General features: G+C 38.9%; 1 protein-coding gene across 2 annotated transcripts; it reads right to left on the bottom strand.

Moving 5' to 3' along the window:
* Window positions 1–1,975: 1,975 nt before the first annotated feature.
* On the bottom strand, window positions 1,976–20,176 carry septin7b (septin 7b). 2 transcript variants are annotated; one of them, XM_061717488.1, is made up of 14 exons: window positions 20,041–20,176; window positions 19,603–19,705; window positions 17,879–17,985; window positions 16,344–16,444; window positions 16,077–16,211; window positions 12,777–12,894; window positions 11,668–11,760; window positions 11,468–11,564; window positions 11,197–11,248; window positions 10,990–11,118; window positions 9,528–9,548; window positions 6,034–6,169; window positions 4,633–4,763; window positions 1,976–3,187 (listed from the first exon to the last, which is right to left on the bottom strand). In XM_061717488.1, exons 1-14 carry the CDS (start codon window positions 20,074–20,076, stop codon window positions 3,148–3,150), a joined length of 1,299 nt encoding a protein of 432 aa, XP_061573472.1. In that variant the 5' UTR covers window positions 20,077–20,176; the 3' UTR covers window positions 1,976–3,147. The 2 variants fall into 2 exon arrangements, with proteins under 2 accessions (XP_061573472.1, XP_061573473.1); XM_061717489.1 differs by lacking the exon at window positions 9,528–9,548 and having other exon boundaries at window positions 20,041–20,173.
* Window positions 20,177–20,913: the final 737 nt, after the last annotated feature.

The following is a 20,913-nucleotide window of genomic DNA, read 5'->3' as shown; positions in this document are numbered from 1 at the left end:
AAGGAGACCTCAAATGGAACTGAAGCACTTTATCCTATATGCACCTATTTATCATTGCTTGTTATTTGTTGCTTTTTAGGCATTAATTAAGAATTTGCATCTTCCAAGGTTGATCAGTATTGGCTTTTGTGTCTAAATGTTTTATTTCTTTTTATATGCTCTCCCCTTTTCTGTAAACCAATTACCTCCTTGGGGACACAAAATAAAATGTACGGGGTCAATTAGTAGCTGTAGATCTTTTATATATATATATATATATATATATATATATATATATATATATATATATATATATATATATATATATATATATATATAATTTTTTTTGTAAAACTGAATGTTATTTGATCGTAGTGTAGTAGCTTTTTCTCCATTTGATTTCTTCCTGCTTATACCCTTCATGTTACTGAGAAAACAACCGTCAGCTAATGTTTGCCACAATATAAACATTAGAAGAACGTTTAGAGATGGTTAAATAACATGACAACCAAAGTTTTAATTTTATGGCAACCAAAACGTAAATGTGACCCAATATTCCAGTAATAGCGATTGGGATACTGGACGACTCTTCCAAACTATCTATCAGACCATGGCAGAAATAGATGAACCTTCAAGAAACCTTCAACTCTTTATGTTTAACCGTCATATCTCATTGTTAAATTGTTGAAAAGTAATATCATTCCCATCCAAAAAAAAGGGGGGGGGGGGGGGGGGGGGGAAGAAATAGATGAACCACATTTTAATTATGATATGAGTCAAAATGGATCAGTGCGACTCTCAGACTTAAGTTCGGCAGAAGCGCATCATCCCACATCACTCACTTGAGCTGTGCGTAAATGCGCGCAATTACGCGCTGATGGATCCCGCGGCGAAACCGCCTGAAGGATCCTCCATCAGCAGATTAATCCAGCACTGAGGTGTGCAGCCCCTGCTCCCAGTTTTATCTGAAATCCAGGCGAAACCAGAGCATTTCTATGCAGAAGTTCCTGGGATAAATTATAGATGCACGGTCCGCAGTGATGGAGGTGGTTAAAGTCGCTCTTGTACTGGTGCTGCTGCTGGCAAACGTTTTCTGTGAAGAAGTGGATTTTGATGACTGGAAAGATGGAATCAAAGAGGTAATACCCGTCACATACTCTCGTAGTCTCATTGCAAGTTGAAATTCCTTTAAAAACAACGTTTTTGTCTTATTTCTGGGACTCAGCTGGTGGTCAGGTGGATGGTGTGCAACTGAAAATCCCATAGTACAAAAAAAAACTACCTTTTTGCTTGTTTTTTCTTTTTCTTTTTTTTTTAACTCAAACCAGAACCAACTGCCAAATTCTGTGGGAATTCAAGATATATTGCTGAGAATGGGCAGAAAGCCAAGACAGCGCCAGTATCTGGGTCTCGTGAGGAGGAAAGGATCAGGTATGAGCTGTAAAACGTTTTGCACAGAGCATTGTGTTCAGCACTGCAGTGCCAAGCTGTAACAAGTCACTGAACTCCATTTCCTCCCAAACAGAAAAAACACAGGCTGCACGCAAAAGTAAGCTTTCTTTCGACATAATAAATGTGTACTTTTTAAACAATTAAGGTGAATGTCTAAGAGCTGCCTTTACTTGCAGGTCATACATTTCAAACCTTTGTGGGCTTGATGGGTAAAAGGACTTCTGAAAGTCAAGGTATGATGTATGAAACTGTTGTTTGACAGTTCTCTCTGTTGACGTCTGCCTGGTAACTGCTGATTTCATCACTCCAGGAGCCCCGAAGGCAGCACGGAGGACTGACGATGACTGAAGACAGCCACATTTGCTTAAATCATTTGCCGTTTTTCCAGGAAGACACCGACCTCCAGTGGGGACATATTAGTCAAATTTAACAACCATCCTTCTCTAATGGGAAAACTGTTTTGTTTTAAGAAAGAAGAAAAAGAAGAACACCTCCGCACAAGGAGCCTCTCATCTCGATCACAACAAACCATCTCTCTCATAAATACCATCACAAGTTTATTAAGTGACTTTGTACATTACAAATGAAAAATAAATTTAGAAATACAGAGATGGAGTACATAGCCAAAGCAGAATGTGGTGCTGACTCTTCATTTCCCACAGAATGACTCCATTTTTTATTTTTTTTATTTTATTTTTCTTTAATGTTTAAATGCATCCAGGATCATTTTTTATATGGTTTTAACAGAGGACGCTGCTGTCAGTCTCTGAGGGTTTTCCAAACATACAAAAGAAGTCATTACTTCGGCTGGCTCGGTATATATAAAAATAAACTAAAGTGAAATATAACACTTATGACGTTATAAATGGTGGTCCAAAGCTAGTGGCTAAACAGAGGAAAAAAAAATTGTTACATTTCAGAATAAAAGAAGCTTTAGCCATGATTTTTTTTTTTAGTCTATAAAAAAGCCCAAGGTGCATTTTATCTCATTTTTCTTGACCTCAGGGTTTTCTGTTGACACGTCTCATTTTAACCTGCAGCAGTTTTGGGACGAGGGGGGCTGGTTTAGCAGGAACTCTCAAAACAAAACGGGGAGAATTAGTTAATGCCTCGTCTCCCTCTCACTTCAATACATGAAAACCAGATTAATGTTCAAATACTGCTGCTCTCTTTTTTTTCCTGTAAACATAAATTCACCAGAATCTGATTGTTCTAGGGCCAGACGTGACTCATTGGCATTCGTTGCATCTTTGCTTTTCATAAAAGAGTCATTTAAAAGCAACCCTTGAAAGGGGGGGAAAAAGCAATAGAAGGGGACAGTATTGCGTTATAACAACAACAATAATAATAATAAACATCAACAATAATAATAATTATCAAAATAATAATATGGGTTTGGCCTTACTTATTATTTATTGTTATTTTTCCTGTTGTTAAGGTAAACACATTCCTTGAGTCCCGAGGCAGGGATGGGGCTCTGTGGCAGCGGTTCAGGCTGCACTCAGACCCTCCATCCCATCACAACAACTACAACTGTTCCCAGTACTGTTCCCAGTACGCCCTCTAGTGGCTGGGAGCAGGTGGAGCAGAGAAGAGAAGGAGGAGAACAGGCGAGGGGAGAAGAGGAGAAGGGGGTGGGGGTGTCAGTGCCACTCGTCCTGACCGGCAACGTTGGCAAACCAAAATAACAAGTTGGGGTGGTCCTGCCGACTGTCTTTAAAAGATCTTGCCTTTCTTTTTGTTTTTGTCCAGAGTCCTGCAACAAAGCAAAGACAGTCAGACAATCAGTAGTTGTACTTCAGAATTAAATTTCTGGATTCATGTTAACAACTTGTGTATTTAGATAATGAACAGTAGAGTCTTCACTTAGTTCTCCAAAAGCCTAACCTGCAATCCCAAAATGCAGATTATAATTACTAGAGTAAATGGTGCTAAATTGATATCTTGGCAGGTGGCCACCACAAAGTGAGAAGTCCTCAATCATTTCACTGCATGTGTGTGTCGTGTGTCCTGCTGCTGCTCTAAGCCAATTTCCCCACTGAGTGATGAATAAAGGACAATCTAATCTAATATAATCCAGTGTGGGATATTTCATAGTCTGATCTCTGTCACATGTGGAAGTGTTTTTGGACAAGACAATTAATTACTGCCTGCCTAGTATGTTTACCGAGGTGTGATAATCAAAATAAAATGGCTCAATACTTACTCTTATTATTAATCAATCAATGGGCAGATATTTGAATGTCTAACTTTCTTCTCTCTTGACAAGACTAAACTCAACTAAACACAATCTTGTAATTTTTGAAGATTTCAGTCAGAGTCCCATCTCCCCAAATTGTCTTGCTGACCAACAAATGTCACTGAAAATATTGCAAAACCTAAAAACGTGCCAGCTTAGAAGGTCACCAGTATCATTTCTAATGATTTAGCCCTCACTGGTTACCATGAGCTGCATTTTCACGTGGGTTCCCAAAAAAGAAATAATGCCAGGGATTCAAAATACAGCCACTCACTGTGCTCACACATTTCTACTCATGACATGACGTGCTCATTCAATTTATATTCTAAAAAAGTTCCAATGCATTTATAGCACGCTCTCTGTTTGACTGAACATGAGTTGGAGAACAAAATACTGACTCAACCTCAAACTTTCAGTATGAAACACTTTTGACATGCAAACTACACAAGAACAGATCCACCCATGAAGGACAAAGGCAAGAAGCAACTACTCATTGTGAAGAAAATGCTGGAATGACAAAATGTAGTATATCCAACTGTGTTGTGACAGAAGAGCTGCATTTACTGCAACACTTTGAGCCGGGAAAAAAAACTAAACTGGAGTTAGAGGAACATTCTGCAGTTAAAACAACCATAGGTCTAATATTTGATAGTAAGGATCTGCAGGAACCAGGTTCAAGTCCACAGGTTGGCAAGGCCCTTAACTGCTCCCCAGAAAAATGCAGCCCACTGCTCTTAGTGTAACTAGTGATGGGCTAAAAGCAGAGGACTAATTTCAATGTCTCCCGTGAGACCGATATATACTGATAAATAGAGAGAGAGAGAGGAAAAAAAAGATGTCTCTGGTTGAACTTTGGCAGCTACAGTGAAAAGTCACACCTCGAAATGTGTGCAGTTATGATGAATTTATTCACACAGACAACTGTGAAGTTACGTGGAGTTGATAGTAAGTGTTAACCGTACTTGGTGGCCTCGAGTTTCCGCTGCTCAGCCTCCCAGTTCGCTCTCTCCTCCTCAAAGACACGTCTCTTCTCCTCCAACTCTTTGTGCTGAGCCTCCAGGTTCTTCTTCATCTGCTCGTGACGCCGCTGAAGCTGCAAGGAAAGAGAAGACAGGAGGATGTCAGCAGCAAACACCGTCAGGGCTGTGGTTAACAGACGCGTGCTCTGCAGAACGCTGCACGCTTCTGGCTGAATTAAACCGTCTGGGGGCAGAAAAATCTATGAATCTTCAACTAGTCCACTAGTTTTCCAATAGGGATGTTAACAATTATTCGATTTTCAATTAATTGCCGTTATGAAATTACCCGATTAAAATTAACGATTACAATTAATCTATTTATTTATTTATTTTTTTCGTTTAATTTCACCAGCTGGTATTACGCCCGGACCACATTTAATGCGACACAACGCGCTGGTCCGCGCACATAAAGTTAGAAGAAAGAGGCGGATATGTTTGGTTTTAGTAACATCATGCTCAGGCAATGAGTCTGCAATGGCCCAGACGGGAGACACGTGTAGCTCTGTGCTTAACTTTTATTTTTAATCCACTCTTGTTCTCCGATATGCTCCCCTAAAGCCTGAATTATGGTTCCGCGTTACAACAACGCAGAGCCGCCGCCGTAGGCTACGGCGGCGGCTCTGCGTTGTTGTAACGCGGAACCATAAATCAGCCTTCACCCGGTACATACATAGGTTTCTCTAAACATCTGTCCCCGCTACAGTTTTATTAAAACTGTTAGTTAAAACTTTTAACTAAAAGAAAATGTGCTCCAATACAGCAGGTCTCATCATTTTATTTTGAACACTGCCAAAACTCTAACTTAAAACGTAACTAGAACTTAAAATTTGCTTGACACAAAGACATGGCTGCTGCTACTACTAATAGCCTTGAAGTGCACTTTATATTATATTCCTTGTGGTAAAAAAATGTCTTTTTGTTACTTTTGTATCAAATAAATATTTGATCAAGGAATACATTAAAATGTCCTTTGTATTTTATATAAGCAAAAAAAATTATGTTTGTATCTCAGATGGGGGAAAAACGCCGCTTATCAACTAATCGATGATCGATCGATAAGGTTATCAACTGTCAATTAATGAAATAATCGATAATTTGCATCCCTATTTTCCAACCCTGCATTTACTTTATTGAGATGTAGCGGTGAACATTTACGTGACAGAAATAGCAAAATCCCTCAGACGGAAGGTTAAGTCCCACTAATCGACGAGGCAGTGTCTCACGGTTGCTTCACACCTCTAACCACAAATACAGAGGAAGGAAGCAGCGCAGACAGTCATGTCAACAGAGATGCGGACCGCAGCGTTTCCCAACACGGCTGTCCTGTGTGTTTCAGCGTTTTACCTCCGTTTCAGAGTCTTTGAGCTTCTGCACTTTCTCCTTGACTTTCATTTCAAACACCTGCTCCATCTCCATCTCCATCTTCTTCATCTTGGCCACATGCTCTCGCCTCTCCTCCTCCATCTGGGCGAGGGGACTCCTGCACGGGGAACACGTTGACATGCACACAAGTTAGACTCTTCACTATATTGACATAATGTGAACAGTAATGTTCCACATTACACAATCTAGTTAATTTAACAAAATCAATTCCTTTAAACCAATTTGGTCTGCAAACAGAGATCTTATTAGAGCGCGTCATCTCCTGCTCATGTTTTTGCATGCAGATTGGGAGGTTTTCAGAGGGTAAAGTGAGGATAAGGATAAAAAAAAAGAAACTTTTACTGAAAGGATTTCAGAAAGATAATTTCTTCTAATCATTCCTTCCTCTTCTTCTCATTACTGCACCACCAACCTGGACTCCAGTGTCTGCATGCAACCATCTACTCATTAAGCTCCCTGATTTGGCTTACTTTATACAAATATTCCTACTTAATGCCAGAAAACTAACCGATAATGTAAACAATAAACCTCCATCCTGCAGCACTTTTCTTTAATCCTGGTAGCCTTATAAGTGCTCTCTCTTACAGCAGCGGCTGTGGGCAAGTTACGGGCCAACCGCTTCATCTCTAATCCCATCATTCTTCTCTTAAGGCAGATGTTTAGGCAGAGGTTTACCATCTTATGAGCAAATAAACTGTAATATCCCTGTTATTAGGCGACTAAACTAAGAAAAGTGAATCATAAATCAGTTCATCCAGGAAACTCGGCTTCTCGTTTTTCTTTCGGTGATTAAGTTGAAGCAGCTGTGACTTGATCCCTGTTTCTCAAAATAATAAAACCATGTGGGAGGAGATGCAAAGAGCTACAGGTGAAGCTTTAGGAGTGAATCCAACAAGGCTGGGACAGAAAAGGCAAACAGTGTAAAAAAAAAGGGAAACAAAGACAGAGGGAGCGAGAGGCGAGATGAGTCTGCAAACACTGACGTTACTGGAACTGGCGGGTTAAACATTAGTAAAGCTCATAAGGGAGGCTGCGTTTAAAGTGTGGAGACCGGTCACGAGATATTTGGAGCAGCTGATTGATAACGAGGAATGCATGTTGCAGGAATGTCAGCCGGAGAGCCCAACTGACTTTATTTATTTTTAAGGTTTAACATTGAAAATAGAAATGTGAAGATTGCATTTGTGCCACCATACCCGCCATCTCTTTTGCCAATGTGTACAACCCCGCTACTAGTATTTTAGCCGTTTCTATGATTGTGAAGGAAAGAGTTGACGGCAGTTTAGGAAGACAAGCATCAATTAGCAAAATCCTTACTTTAGAAACAATTTTAAATAAACAAGAATTAAACCTGAAGTGATGGTTGGATTATTTAGCCATTGTTTTGCTGTAGCATACAGATGTAATTTATCAACTTCTGTCACATGAGCAACATGTGTGTGTGCGGCAAAGTCAATATTCATATCCTATTCATCTTGCAATGTAGGATTAACTTCTCCTTCTATCTTACTTTAAGATTTAAGACATCTTTCTAGATGTCTAGACCAGAGGCCGATGTCCAACATGAACAAGAAGGTTCTCTTTGTTTGTTAATTCCATTTTTTATTTTTAAACCTCTGAACAATCTGAAGTGAAAAGGACTACATTTAAAAGTCAAGAGGATTAGTTATCTCAGGAAAGGTCTTATCAGATTTGACAAGCAGCTTCTTCTTTGATCAAAGAGTATAACTGCATTTTTAAATGTTACTCCTTCAAACAATACAATATTTCTCCCCCCGGTTTTAACCCTGATCCTTTGCATATTGAGTCCTAGATAACTAATATCAAAGAAAGAAGGACTTTCAAGAGCTTCATCATTTTGGTACAAAGATGGATTAAAATGTTTTTTCTAATTAAAAAGGTATGGTAAGCGATTTCTGAATGACATCGTGTCAGATGATATTTGTAACAAAACATCAACCCCTCCTGCCAACCTCTCCAAGAAAAACACAGCCGCATTATAAACTCTTAAGCCTTTAAGACCCTCTCCCTCTTCCTGAGCTCACTCCCTCCCCCCCAGTTGGTGCTTGACTGGTTTGTTTGGGAGGTAGACCAGTTCACCAGCCAGGGTTGTGTATGAAGACTTTCTTTTAAATATATAAACCGTGTACCCATAAGAAGGGCAGCTGGCACATTCACTAAATGTGACAAAGAGTGATCGAAGTTCGAAATAGGGTACAATCGCTTACCCTATCTTTAATTATTTGATCTAATACAGGGGTCGGCAACCCGCGGCTCTAGAGCCGCATGCGGCTCTTTAGCACCGCCCTAGTGGCTCCTGGAGCTTTTTCAAAAATGTTTGACCTTTTTTTTCCTTTTTTTCTTCTTTTTTTCTTCCCTTTTCCTTTCCTTTTTAATCTCGACATTTCGACTTTTTTCTCGAGATTGTACTTCAACATTAATCTCGACATTTCGACTTTTTTCACGACATTTCGACTTTTTTCTCAACATTTCGACTTTTCGAAGTCGAAATGTCGACTTTTTTCTCAACATTTCGACTTTTTTCTCGACATTTCAACTTTTTTCTCGTCATTTCAACTTTTTTCTCGTCCTTTTTTCTCGTCATTTCAACTTTTTTCTCGACATTTCGACTTTTTTCTCGACATTTCGACTTTTTTCTCGACATTTCGACTTTTTTCTCGACATTTCGACTTTTTTCTCGACATTTCGACTTTTTTCTCGAGATTGTACTTCAACATTAATCTCGACATTTTGAAATTTTTCTCGAAATTTCGACTTTTTTCTTGACATTTAAACTTTTTTTTCTCGACATTTCAACTTTTTTCTCGAAGTGCATAATGAAAAAAAAATCTTCCCCCAGTTATAACTAATATAGAAACATGCAGCATGTGTTGCCTTCATTCTAAGGCTTATACAAGACTTTTCATTTTTTGCGGCTCCAGACATATTTGTTTTTTGTGTTTTTGGTCCAATACGGCTCTTTCAACATTTTGGGTTGTCGACTCCTGATCTAATAGATTCCTCTTTGCAGCAGCGGTAGTTTGTTTACAGACGCAACAGGCAGGTGGTCAGGTGAGTGACGAGCTCTAGAAAACATTTTCACGTCATATTTATGCTGCGTGTGTGTCTTGCATCGGCCACTGCTCCAAACACCTCATACAACGGTCTATGCTGTTAGAACAAGCAGCGTTTGTTACGGCAGGTGGAGTCTGCATTACAAGTGGAAAACCCCTCGTCATTTGGGGGAAAAAAATATACATCACACTCCAGGCTGGAAAAGTTGGGAAGGAAAGCACCCAATAGTTTTCTTCCAAAAATAAAAAAAAATATCCAGTGACAGGGAGACATCAAGAGGAGGAACCCACAGGGAAACCCCTGATCACAGCAAGTGGGGGAGAAAACGGACAGTCATCTTAAAAAGGAGTCTGAAAATATGTGAAAAAATGATCACTTACATTCCTTCAACTGTCTCAAGTCTAAAAAACAAAAAGACACACACAGACACACACAGCATGCGATGATGAGGTCATGCACAAAAAATGAAAGCACATTATTAAATGTAATTTGCAACTTAAGCTACTGTTTCAATCATCTGGAGAAAAAAAAAAAGTCTTGGAAAAAGTAACAATGTGGGTTTTGTGAGCTGTGAGTTGTACATTAGCAGCAGTGGTCAAATGTTTAGCTGTGTTAGCGTCAGCAGTGGGAGGTTACCAGTGAGCCGTTTGCATAAATTGTGTAAATTAATTGGAAAGAAGGTTTTGATTAAAAATGTCTGAAAAATCAGTGGTCTTTTTTTATGCAAAGCAGCAGAAGTACAGACATCAGTGCTTGCAACATCTCAAACAGAGGATGAATGAGATGAATAAAACAATGGTACCACTTTGCCTTTTAATTAACCTGAAACCCAAATAATTCAGAATTAGAAAACAGATGTGATATTGCAACCATCAATTTGTGTGATCATTTTCTACAAGCCAAGAGAACATCATGTTGCTTTTAGTATTGAACTTACACTACTGATAGAAATAAATAATTTATCATTCGTGGCACTTCATTTCAACAACATAACATCTTTAAGAACTTTGGAAACAAAATGTCCCATTTAGATATTTACTCTCATTCTCCCTCACTGACATTCATGAAAATCTAATTATTTTATGAGATAATGTGTCATTTACTTATTTAGACGGGACATTTTATAAAACTGTTGCATCTACAGCGGTCGGGGCATTTGGACTTACACTGACCTGCTTTATTTATTTTTAAGATTTTAACAGAGAGACTACTTGTTTTATCATTATTAGCCTCACCTTGAAAACTAACTGAAAGTTAACTATTATATAAAGATTCAGAAAAATGTTAATACAAATTACATCTGTATTAATCTAATCGAAATTAAGATTTCTTCTGAAAAATAAATACAACAAATTCAATAAATAAATAACTTAATCAATAAATAACTAAGTAAATGTTCAGGAGTGCAGTTTCTGATATAGAAAATGCAAAAACTATCTAAATATGAAATGTTGAAACTGTTTTACTTTCATTTTGATATTCATTCATTAATCTTTTAAATTGTATTAATTTGTAGTGTTTCCTTAAATAGTATCTACTCTGACAAATTATACTAAAACATCTTGCAAAATAAACGCTCAGTACCTGTAATTAAAATGGGATTAATGAAAAACATCTTGCACGTATCAAGACATTTTAGGATTCATAATCGCATCATCTCATAATAAATCCACAATTTTTGTTGTAACACTTTATATTATAGGACCCACTTACAACCTTTATAGCTAAACCTTTTTATTTGGCAAACAGAGGAAGAGAAACTAATGACCATCACAAGTTACCAATCAACATGCTTCATCTACAAACGTCGTCATATGTCACATGTAATAAACTGGGACTTACTTGGTGGACAGTTGTCCTTTAGCCTTGTTGTTGTCTATTCCGTTGTAGGTGACAGCGGCCAGCTTCCTGCTGCGGTAGTTCTCATAGTGGACGTTGTTTGTCACGTCCTTCAGGTCCTGCATGTGAGTTCTGAAGGCAGAAGGGAAAACGTGAACATCTTAAATGCCCTCGTCTGAAACAGTCCTGCTTGTGGTTATTTTTCAGTACCTGATGAGCATGTCCCTGAGGATGGTGAAGTCGCAGTGGTCACCGTTCTCAACTAAACAGGAAAACATTTAGCAAATTTAAATCTTAATTATGTCAAAAGTAGTATTTCATTAGGAAAGTCTTGTCCTAACATATTAAAGTATTCAACATATCAATAAAGAAGAGCTGTATATTATTCATTTAGGATTCATTATTAATGTTTCAGTTTAATAATGTCAATCTTTCCTTAATCAGTTGCCCAAGTTTGATATATTTAAACGAGCATGGACACCTTCTGCAACCCCCCAGGGGTATTGTCTTCCTCTGACTCTCTTGCTGTTCACCTCGATGATGGTGTTGCTTCCCACCACAGCCAGCGGCAGCTTATCCTGGAAAACAACCGTTTATAATGTTATCAATAATCCGAGAGTACAAATGTGTATTACAGCACACTTTTACAGTCTATTATGTAGTGTGGGAGAATTAACAGACCTTTATCTTCTTCACCAGTCTGTTCTCTTCTTCATCATCTGTCTCAGGAAACTCGTAAATCTTGATTTTGTGCTCTTGGATTTCTCGCATGATCTAACAAGAAAAAATAAAGGGAGTTTAAAACTGATAGAGCTGCTAACTGGAGACCTAAAATTTCTGGATGACATCACGACTGTTGATATTTGAAACAAAGAAATAACAAATCATAAATCTAGCTATTCCCATTCCCTCCCCCACAGCCCCCCAGAAAACATGCCCCATCATGAACTCCCACAAGCCTGAACTTCCACTTTATGGAGCAAGGGTTGTTTATGATGACTGCATTTATTTAGTTTCTTTCTTTCTTTCTTTCTTTTTTTAATTAAACCACTGTGTATTTGCCAGAAGGGTAACTAGCAGATGGTGAGGAGGTATTGACTGAAAGAGCAATATGGGTTAGGAATTGCTCGGAACTGCTTACCCTACCTTTAACAGAGCAGGCACCACAATATCATCCCAATGAATCAGGGGAAGAAAAACATGCAAATAACTTCACTTACAAATAAAAATAAGTCTCTAGAAGAAAAAATAAAAAAAGAAGAAGACTTTGAACTGAAGATTTATAATATAATGGAATTGACTGACGGTTATAGTGTCTTTATTCATACATGTAATCTACATTAGTCTGCTGTTATAATTGTTTGACTTCACCAAGCAAAGTTGATTCTGATTCTTTGAGTTGTATTGAGTTATTGAGTGATATTTTTAATTTATTTTCACAGCCGCAAACTTTTCAAATTCATTTAAATCAAACAAAATCCTGTACTAAAAATATAATGCAGCACATTATGTCACACAAACCACAAAATTAAACTCTCTGCACTGCCACTTCTGTCTTCCATATGCTCATATATGGAGAAAAAACATAAAAGCTGCCATACAGTATCACATGTTGGTCATAACTGTACACAAACAGGTGAAACACCATATGTTCTTTATTCGATTTTGCCTCATGTTGCACAACATCAGAATCAGACCCAATGATTTGAGAAAAAAAAACAAAAAAAACCTAAAAAATGCTGAGATGCTTTTTCCCCCCGCAGCTGCATGCAGCTGTGGAAACCACTGACCTGCTTCTTGAACTGTTGGCATTCCTCTGGGGTGAGAGTGTCTGCTTTGGCGATCAGCGGGATGACATTGACTTTCTCATGCAGCCGTTTCATGAACTCAATGTCCAAGGGCTTCAATCTGCAGGGAGATAAAGACATGACTTTCAATGCAAGTTTAAAACTGTGTCAACCTTTACTTAACATTTTTCCTTTGGACTTAGAACTCTGTGTTCATCAGCACCAACCGGTGTAGCTCATGAAAGCACACAGTAAATTAAATTTGTACGATTAACTCTTCTTTTATTATGGAATTAAGTGTCATACTTTTGGAGCTGATTGACTATCGAATTACATTTGATGACAGTTTCCTGGGAGGCTCCATGCTTTGTAATAAAAATCTGTGATGCACAACTGGTGTTTGTAATGTGTAAGAAAATGACTTCAGCCATGAGAAAACATTGCTATTCTTGGCTGTTATGAGACGGGAAAAAAACACTCACCAGAACAGAATTATTGAGTCACAATTTAACATGTAGCTTTGTGTATTTGGTTATACGATATTCACTTTTTTAATAAAAAGAGTCTATGACAGAGTAGAAATATCCTGAAGTCAGAACGTGCGGGTGTCTAAGCCGCATTATCTGCATAAAGAGCAAACTTTAACTTCCCAACAAATCCTGACGCAGACAGTTAATTGCTAAATGCTGGAGGATGTTGATCATTCACAGATGCAGCTTATCACGGCTGTTTAAAATAAATCTTGTACTGAAAATATAACACAGCACAGGCTCACAGATTGTTACTGTGTTCTTTCAGAGGGCAAAGTAAAACACTAAATAAATGTAAAAAACAGAAAAATACCCTCAAGAGCCTGCAGTTTCCCCATCTGCCACCCAACTGGAGGTGATGCTGAGCTACAACTAACACGTCTGCTTCAACAGCCATCGGCCAGTCTCATGTCCCAGTCCGACCTCTTCACCGAGAGCAGACCAGTGTCAAGCCACAGTACATTCCACAAACAGAAATGTACAAATATGGTGATATCTTCACTAGGCCTGTGTTGAAAAGATCGAATCTCCGATTTAAAATCCATTCTCATATTAATTCCTAAAAATCGTTCATATGTCTAAAGATCTATTTAAATTTTTATTTTTTTTTTTCCCATCATTACATTACAACTTTTGGTACTTTTTTGTTTATGCCCAAAAAAGGAATATTTTGTTGGACACAAGAATAACTGTTGCCATGTTTTTTCGCCTTTAAATATGTTTAAAAGGTATGAAAACATTAAATTTTTCAGTTATAATTGCATAAATTGTCTATATTTATTTGCTTTATATACTGTCTTGGTGTTACATTTGCATAAATGTTAAAAACCAAATTCTCATAAATGGGGAAAAAATAAAAGCGATTTCTTTCGTCCTCTGTTTGCTGCCCTGGATCTGTTTGGTAATTCTGCCCCACGATGTTTCTGAAAGCAGTTCTATCAGCATTCTGGGACGTGATTGGTCTTTAAAGCATCATTAACTGCCAATTCTTGCTGTTGAATCTCAATATAATACTAGTATTAATATGTTGCATAACTAGACAGTCGTATAATTCATGCAACAGCTGAAAAAACAGTTTTATTAATAGTAACCCAAATCAATATCGGATCGAATCAAAGCGTGATAATCGATTCTGAATCTTAAGAATCGGAATCTAATCTTGATATTTGAATCGATCCTCAGCCCTAATCTTCACGTTTTAAAGCCTTCTTAAAGTCTTGTTTACAGTTATACTGAGCAACGTATGAAAGTATGATGCTGAAACAATGGACAGGATTGTCATATTAATATAACAATGATGTGAAGAGGAAAAAGTTAAGATTTAGCCAAAACTAGACTGTAGGCTTCTTGAAACTCAAAAAAATAATTTACCAGCAAACCAAAGTATAATCCACATCCGTCACTGTTTTACTTGGAGATTAAAAGTTTGTTTGTGTATTGACATCCGAGACTTTCAATATCTTTTTGAGGGATAATATTCAATGTCTTTCAAGAGTTCACCCTCCCATCAAACTCTGACGGAGAAGCAGTGACCAGAGCAGAGTGATAGCCATGCTGTCCCTCGGTATTGAAGGTCATTGTGCTGCTGTCAGCTGGCGTAGAGAGGCAAGTGTGTGAGAGCATATGGTGCCCTTCCTCAAGGCTAAAGTTATGCCTGCGCGGGTACAGAGCACGAGCTTGTACAAACACAATGTCCCAAAGAGAATAGACAGACCGAGGAAGGAGAAACAGAACTACAAGGACGAAGCAGCACAGCGTCTTCTCCAGTGTTTAGACTAAGTCACAAGCATCAGATTGGGGGCATAAGAAAACTCAGTGGTTATCTGCATATTAACGAACTGGCCAAAACCACAGCCCCAAACCAGCGAAACTTCCTGGTATGTTAAAAGCATTTTTTTCTTCATATATAAGCAAAGGAAATAGCTACTTAAGTTTCTCAGTTTTGCGACTGACACTTTCCTGCTCTTTCTGTGACTACAGTACAGGAGAAAAACTTGGTTCTTGGGAGAAAGCCATGAAGAGCACGTCTGAACTGTTAACTATCTGGCGGCTGGTGAATAATGAACATCATTTAAATTCCACAGTCATCTGTTTGTCTCTCCCAAAAACTTATCAGTATCATCTGTTGGGCATTTTGCCAGGTCAGTAAAACCCATCACTTTTTTCCTACTTTGTTTGACTCAAGTTTGAACTGTTATTTACTCAACAAGAGCTGATTTAGCATCTCAGTGTCACTGCAGTTTTGTCGAGGGACGAGGGACGCGAAGACAACCCAAACTCACTGCACATATTCAGGAGCTACTAAAGACAGTTTGATGCAGCTGGAAACTTGTGACATAAAGATGCAACTTTACTTAAAAACACTAACGTGGGAAGTGCTGTAGTGACTGCCTCCGTCTGTATTTTTGAGATTGCACAAAGACCTAAAGCGACCGTCTTTGGTTTCAACCTCAAAAGTGTTTCTCTGACCTTTGGGGCACCGCTGACCCTGCATTTCCCCCCTTACACTATTTCTTTTTACTCATTTCCTCCAACTGTTTTCACACCCTTCCCCTTATCTTTTCCCTTTCTAAAGCCCCCTGCATTCTTTACATTCAGGTCAGTAAAGTTTCTCCATGGGAATGAACAAAGAAAGTCCTTCTGATTCATTATATTACATTTTTTTTTAAATGAGACTATTTAAAAAGCTTGACTCCAGCACGAACAGAACAGGTTCATAAAAAAAAAAACATAAAAACATTCTAGCTGTTGTGAAATTAACTCCCAGACTCACCCATGTCCCGAGGGAGCGATGAAATAAAGGCAGCAGTGGATTCGGCTGTCAGGCATCTGTCGTCTATTCACCCGGGATTCTGCATTCAGGTAGTCTTCGAACTTGCTGTCTATATGATCAATGATTGGCTGCCAGCTACATACAAGAAATCACACAATCACTACATTTAGAAAAATATTACCCCTCCAGACTTGACTTTTGAATTTACAGCTTTAAGTTCAATATTAAAATAAATCGATATTGCATGTGCTGAGGCGTAACCCTCACCAGTTGCTGTTGTCAACAGCATCTCCGAACCCTGGGGTGTCAACTATTGTGAGCAGCAGCTGGACACCGCCTTCCTTTATTAACACTTTCGACTGCTCCACCTGAAGAAAGAAATAATATAACAAGACCATTGTGTTTACTTCTGACACAAACTGCACTCTGACACCTGATCATTTAAGTGACTCACCCCCCAAAAAAGCATTAAAGCAAGATTTGAACAAAGAGGTGTGAAATAATCATCAATGCAATTCTCTATGACCACAGGCAGGGCAAAAAAACACTTTGCAGCAAGCAGCATGTAGAAACATGCCACCTGACATTGTGATATGAGCTAACTGTGCTGAGAAAGCAGCAAAGCCCCAGGAGCAGCTGGATACAGCAACGGTGCCACATGTCAGACAGACAGAGTTTAGCACTTGAGGCCTTTAAGAGTCAAGTATGAAGATAAAACCTTTTAGGTTATGAGGCTGTGATGAGTCTGGCTCACTCAACACCCCCCCCCCCTCCCAGAGAAACTAACAGAGGTTATTCTAAATATGTCAACACTTTACTGTTTATACTTTTTCAATATTGAAGCTACTTGTGAAAACGGTTGACATTTTGTTGAACCGACATTTGACTGAACAAATTCCATGTCAATAAATACTTGTACTTCCACCTTATGTTAACAAAATACTATTGTACCAGAACCTGTAATGAAGCAGTTAACTCGTAAGCCAAAAGGTTTGCGTAAGAATAACAGTAACCATTAGACCAGGCCGGCCATCCCAGTTATTTTACTCTTCAAAGCAGAGTTTCTCTGGTTCCTCTGGATTCTACATGTACCAAATGCAGCCCTGATTTATTTGCATTACCCACTGACGCAGAAGAAACTGCTTCTGGATGCCATGCAACCAATTAGAAAAACAAAGTATGTGACATAGGCAGAGCAACAACCAGCATAGTAGCAACAAAAAGCCATCCAAGTTTGTTTTTTTTACTGTATAACCATAAAAGGTTGCTGATCCAAGGTGCTATCACCTCCTGCAGGTGCCTTGCCTGTTTTGAATAGTGGCTTTTGGACAACTTTTTAACAAAGTGAATGGGTATGACTGCCCAGGCTACTTTTAGACAGCAGAAACCTTTTTGCATTCCCGTTATGTATTGGAGGAAGTGGCCTCCCCCACGGTGTCCGCACCACATTAACAGAGGATGGTCATAGTTCATATACCTCCGTTTGAATGGCGTCTTTTTAGCTCCTTTAGGAAGCTCGTCAGACTCCATATCCTTCACTAAGACCTTTGAACTGTCTGGACTGAAAGTGCATTACGAAGGCATATATTATCACTACCAGATGACCTATTAGCCAGTAGATATCAATATTATTTTATTGACTATGGCTACAGGGCTGGACACATTGAACAAAAATGTTAGAAATATGAATGGTATGACTGCATGGACAATTCCCATTTCTTTCTCTTACACAGAGGTTGGATATAACTTTAATCCAATTCCACATGTAACATTTCTCTTTATAGATTTGTGTGTAAATGTACCTGTACAGTCTTTTTGATTCTGTGTGAAGGTCCAGGATACTCTGATGAATACAGGTCTGTTAGGAACAGAGAATTAATCAAAGTAGACTTCCCCAGTCCTGACTCACCTGGGGGAGAGAAAAAAAGACAAAAAGAAGAATCAGTATTTAAATCTACAATATACACCACTTGTGCATTTAAAGAAATGTCTAAAAGTGAAGCAGTATGTAAATATTTGGAAAATAACGTTATTGCCGTAATAAATCAATGCAAAATCCACAGCTTTCATGCTTAAATCTTTTCAATGACGTGACTGACTTTTGCCAAAGATATCAATCTATTTGCTTTAAACAGCTAAAAGGCAGAGGAAACAATGCAGACAATGGCTCTTGTTATGTGCAGCTCGCTGGCTGTGTGGTCCGGGAGACTTCTCAAGCTTGGTTGACTATTGTGTGCCCTGTTTCCAAGCTCCCAATGAAAAGAATCATTAGTGGAAATGACCACTGGCACTGCCTGCCTTGGATGACAGCCAGGAGTCAATATTTGACCAGCTTCCATTTACACCAGAGCTACAGTCGCAGGCTAATGCGTTAAACTTGGACTGTAACATTTGTTTGCCAGACTTATTATGCGAGGCATGCAACTATGTGCTTGTTAAATTTATTGCAATTTGAAGTGCAAACAGGCCTCCTGAAAAAAAAGAGAAGAAAACTGCTCTGAAATGCGTGAACAGGTTGTTGGGTCACATGTTTCACGAGCTATGGATAGATGTGCCAGTCACTGACGCCAATGCCATGGTTCTCTTCCTCCTCTCCTCTGTCAACAGAAGTGATGCATTGCATGTGGGCACAGCGGGGACATGTGGCCTCGCAGCTAATCAGAGCCAAGAACAGCAGAATATTGTGTGTGTGTGAGAGAGAGTGAAAACAATGGTATTCACTACTAGAAAACCCAGAGGATCTCTTCTACTGTCTCTGTTGCAATGCCATTTTTAATCTTCTCTTCAATAATTCCAAAGACGAAGATATTTCCTGAACAGGCCCAAGAGACCCACTTGGACACAAGCCAATAACCATTAGAGAAAACAGCGCAGAGCAGAAAGGAGAAGAAAAAAAAAACAAGTGCCCAGCTTTGAAGGTATTCTGCTTTAACTACCTAAAAACAATAATCATAAGAGTGTTCAGTAACAATTAAAGAAACATCTTTTTCTTTTTTTTTTCAAACACGATGGTCTCAGATGCATGCTGAGAACGCTTCTCTTGGTCTCGCCACAGGAAATGGTTTTGACCCTGGGACACGTTTTCCCTCCAAACAGGGCCTGATCAGCCAAGGAGGATCTTGGCCGAGACTCAACAACCACATCCAAGAATTTAAAAAAAGAAGAAAAAAAAAAAAGACGAGAGGAAAAAAAGGTCTCCATTTCTAATTCTCTGAGTGAAGTTGTAGATAAATCCAAACCAAATGTGTCACTTCTTTTGAACTATGTCAAGGCCTTCCTTGACATCGTTATTGAACAGCAGAGAATGCAATGCCTAAATCCTCTCTGAGTCAGCAATTAACCCTGCAAAGCCGTGGTCATGTCTCTTGTGCATAAATATGGCTTCACACACATAATACACACATCTGTGTCCCTATCTCTAAAACAAACCACACTGAAGGACTCTAAATGCCAACCGCAGGAAACACAATGAAATGATTCAAGCAAAACAAGGGCTGGCTGAGTAGTGAGCAGCGTGTGTTCTTACCCACGACCATCAGGGTGAACTCGAACCCCCTCTTGACAGACTTCCTGTACACTTGGTTGGGGAGGCTTGCAAAGCCAACGTATCCTTCCAAACTCTTTTGTTGCTGCAAGAAAGATGTTATTTTTAATAAAAACCATACGGAAATCTAATCTTGCATCATAGCAGCCTACAAATTTTATTTCAACATCACTTGTCTAAGCATTTTTGAGAGTTTTAAATATTTTAGTTGTAACTGCTCATGTCTTACTATTTAGAATGTTTCATCCAAACATGGGATACGTCATTTTTAAAGAGATTTGCTATGCATCCTGTCATACAGTTTAAGTGTAATTAAGCAAGACACAGTCTGGTGTTTATTCTCAAAATGCCTGCTGACAAAAGGCAGGAAAGTTAAAATATCCAGATATTTGAAACATAACCTAGAATTTCTGTACTTACAGCTGCGTTGTGTTGATCATTCCAATGTGGTCCCATTGTAAAGACAGATCCAGTATTCCCCCGGTTACAAACACAGGGAGGAAGAGAGAAGGGAAAAAAAGCACATAAAAAGACAGAATCAATCTCAGGTCATCTGACACAAACTATTCTGTCTCCAGAATCAGCTCCAAAAGTTGTGGAGCCTCGGGCAAAGCCATTCACGATCTGCAACAGCAGCAACAGTTGGCCAGTGTTGAACATATTCCGCTCAACATCTCCTTTAATGTCAGCAGGGCAATAAAGCAAGGTCCGCACACTGTTGGCGTCTTTTCTTTAAGCCTGTGGCAAGGAGAGGATTTCTGCTCCTTATGTCAGGGCATCTTCCGCCTGCCAACACCAGCCCACATGTCTGTGTGATCCTAGGACCCGATATGCTGATTTGCCAAACAGGATACGGCAATTCAGTTTTAGTAGTACCATTCTCCTTTGACTTTTTAAAAAGTTGCGTATAGGACTCTCTGAACAGGAAACCCATCTAACCATCTTCATTCATCCTCCAACCTAAAAAGGCACTGTCATTTTAACAGAATCAGAATCAGGTTTATTGGCCAAGTCGGGTCAAACAAGACAGGGAATTTGACTCTGTTATTCTCGCTTACTGTACAGTAAATAGACAAATGACAGCTCTTATTAACATATATACAGTTTTTTTTTTTTTTAAGTGAAATGTGTAGCAGCATGAGGCAGCATGACAGACTCTCTGAACAGGAAACCCATCTAACCATCTTCATTCATCCTCCAACCTAAAAAGGCACTGTCATCTTCTCAGAATCAGGTTTATTGGCCAAGTCAGGTCAAACAAGACAGGGAATTTGACTCCGGTTATTTCGCTCA

The sequence above is a fragment of the Cololabis saira genome, chromosome 3 (assembly GCF_033807715.1).
Source record: "Cololabis saira isolate AMF1-May2022 chromosome 3, fColSai1.1, whole genome shotgun sequence".
Lineage (NCBI taxonomy): Eukaryota > Metazoa > Chordata > Actinopteri > Beloniformes > Belonidae > Cololabis > Cololabis saira.
The sequence above is the reverse complement of the archived record's forward strand: the minus strand, read 5'-3'. Positions and strand labels throughout refer to the sequence as shown.

What these genes read in the sequence shown, in the direction of transcription:
- septin7b (XM_061717488.1), bottom strand. Translation starts at nt 20,076, where the DNA reads ATGGGACCACATTGGAATGATCAACACAACGCAGCT. An exon ending in ATCGCTCCCTCGGGACATGG is followed by an intron (nt 12,895 to 16,076) that starts GTGAGTCTGGGA and finishes ATCTCCCTGCAG; the next exon opens with ATTGAAGCCCTTGGACATTG. An exon ending in CTTGAGACAGTTGAAGGAAT is followed by an intron (nt 6,170 to 9,527) that starts GTAAGTGATCAT and finishes TTCCCCGTGCAG; the next exon opens with GAGTCCCCTCGCCCAGATGG.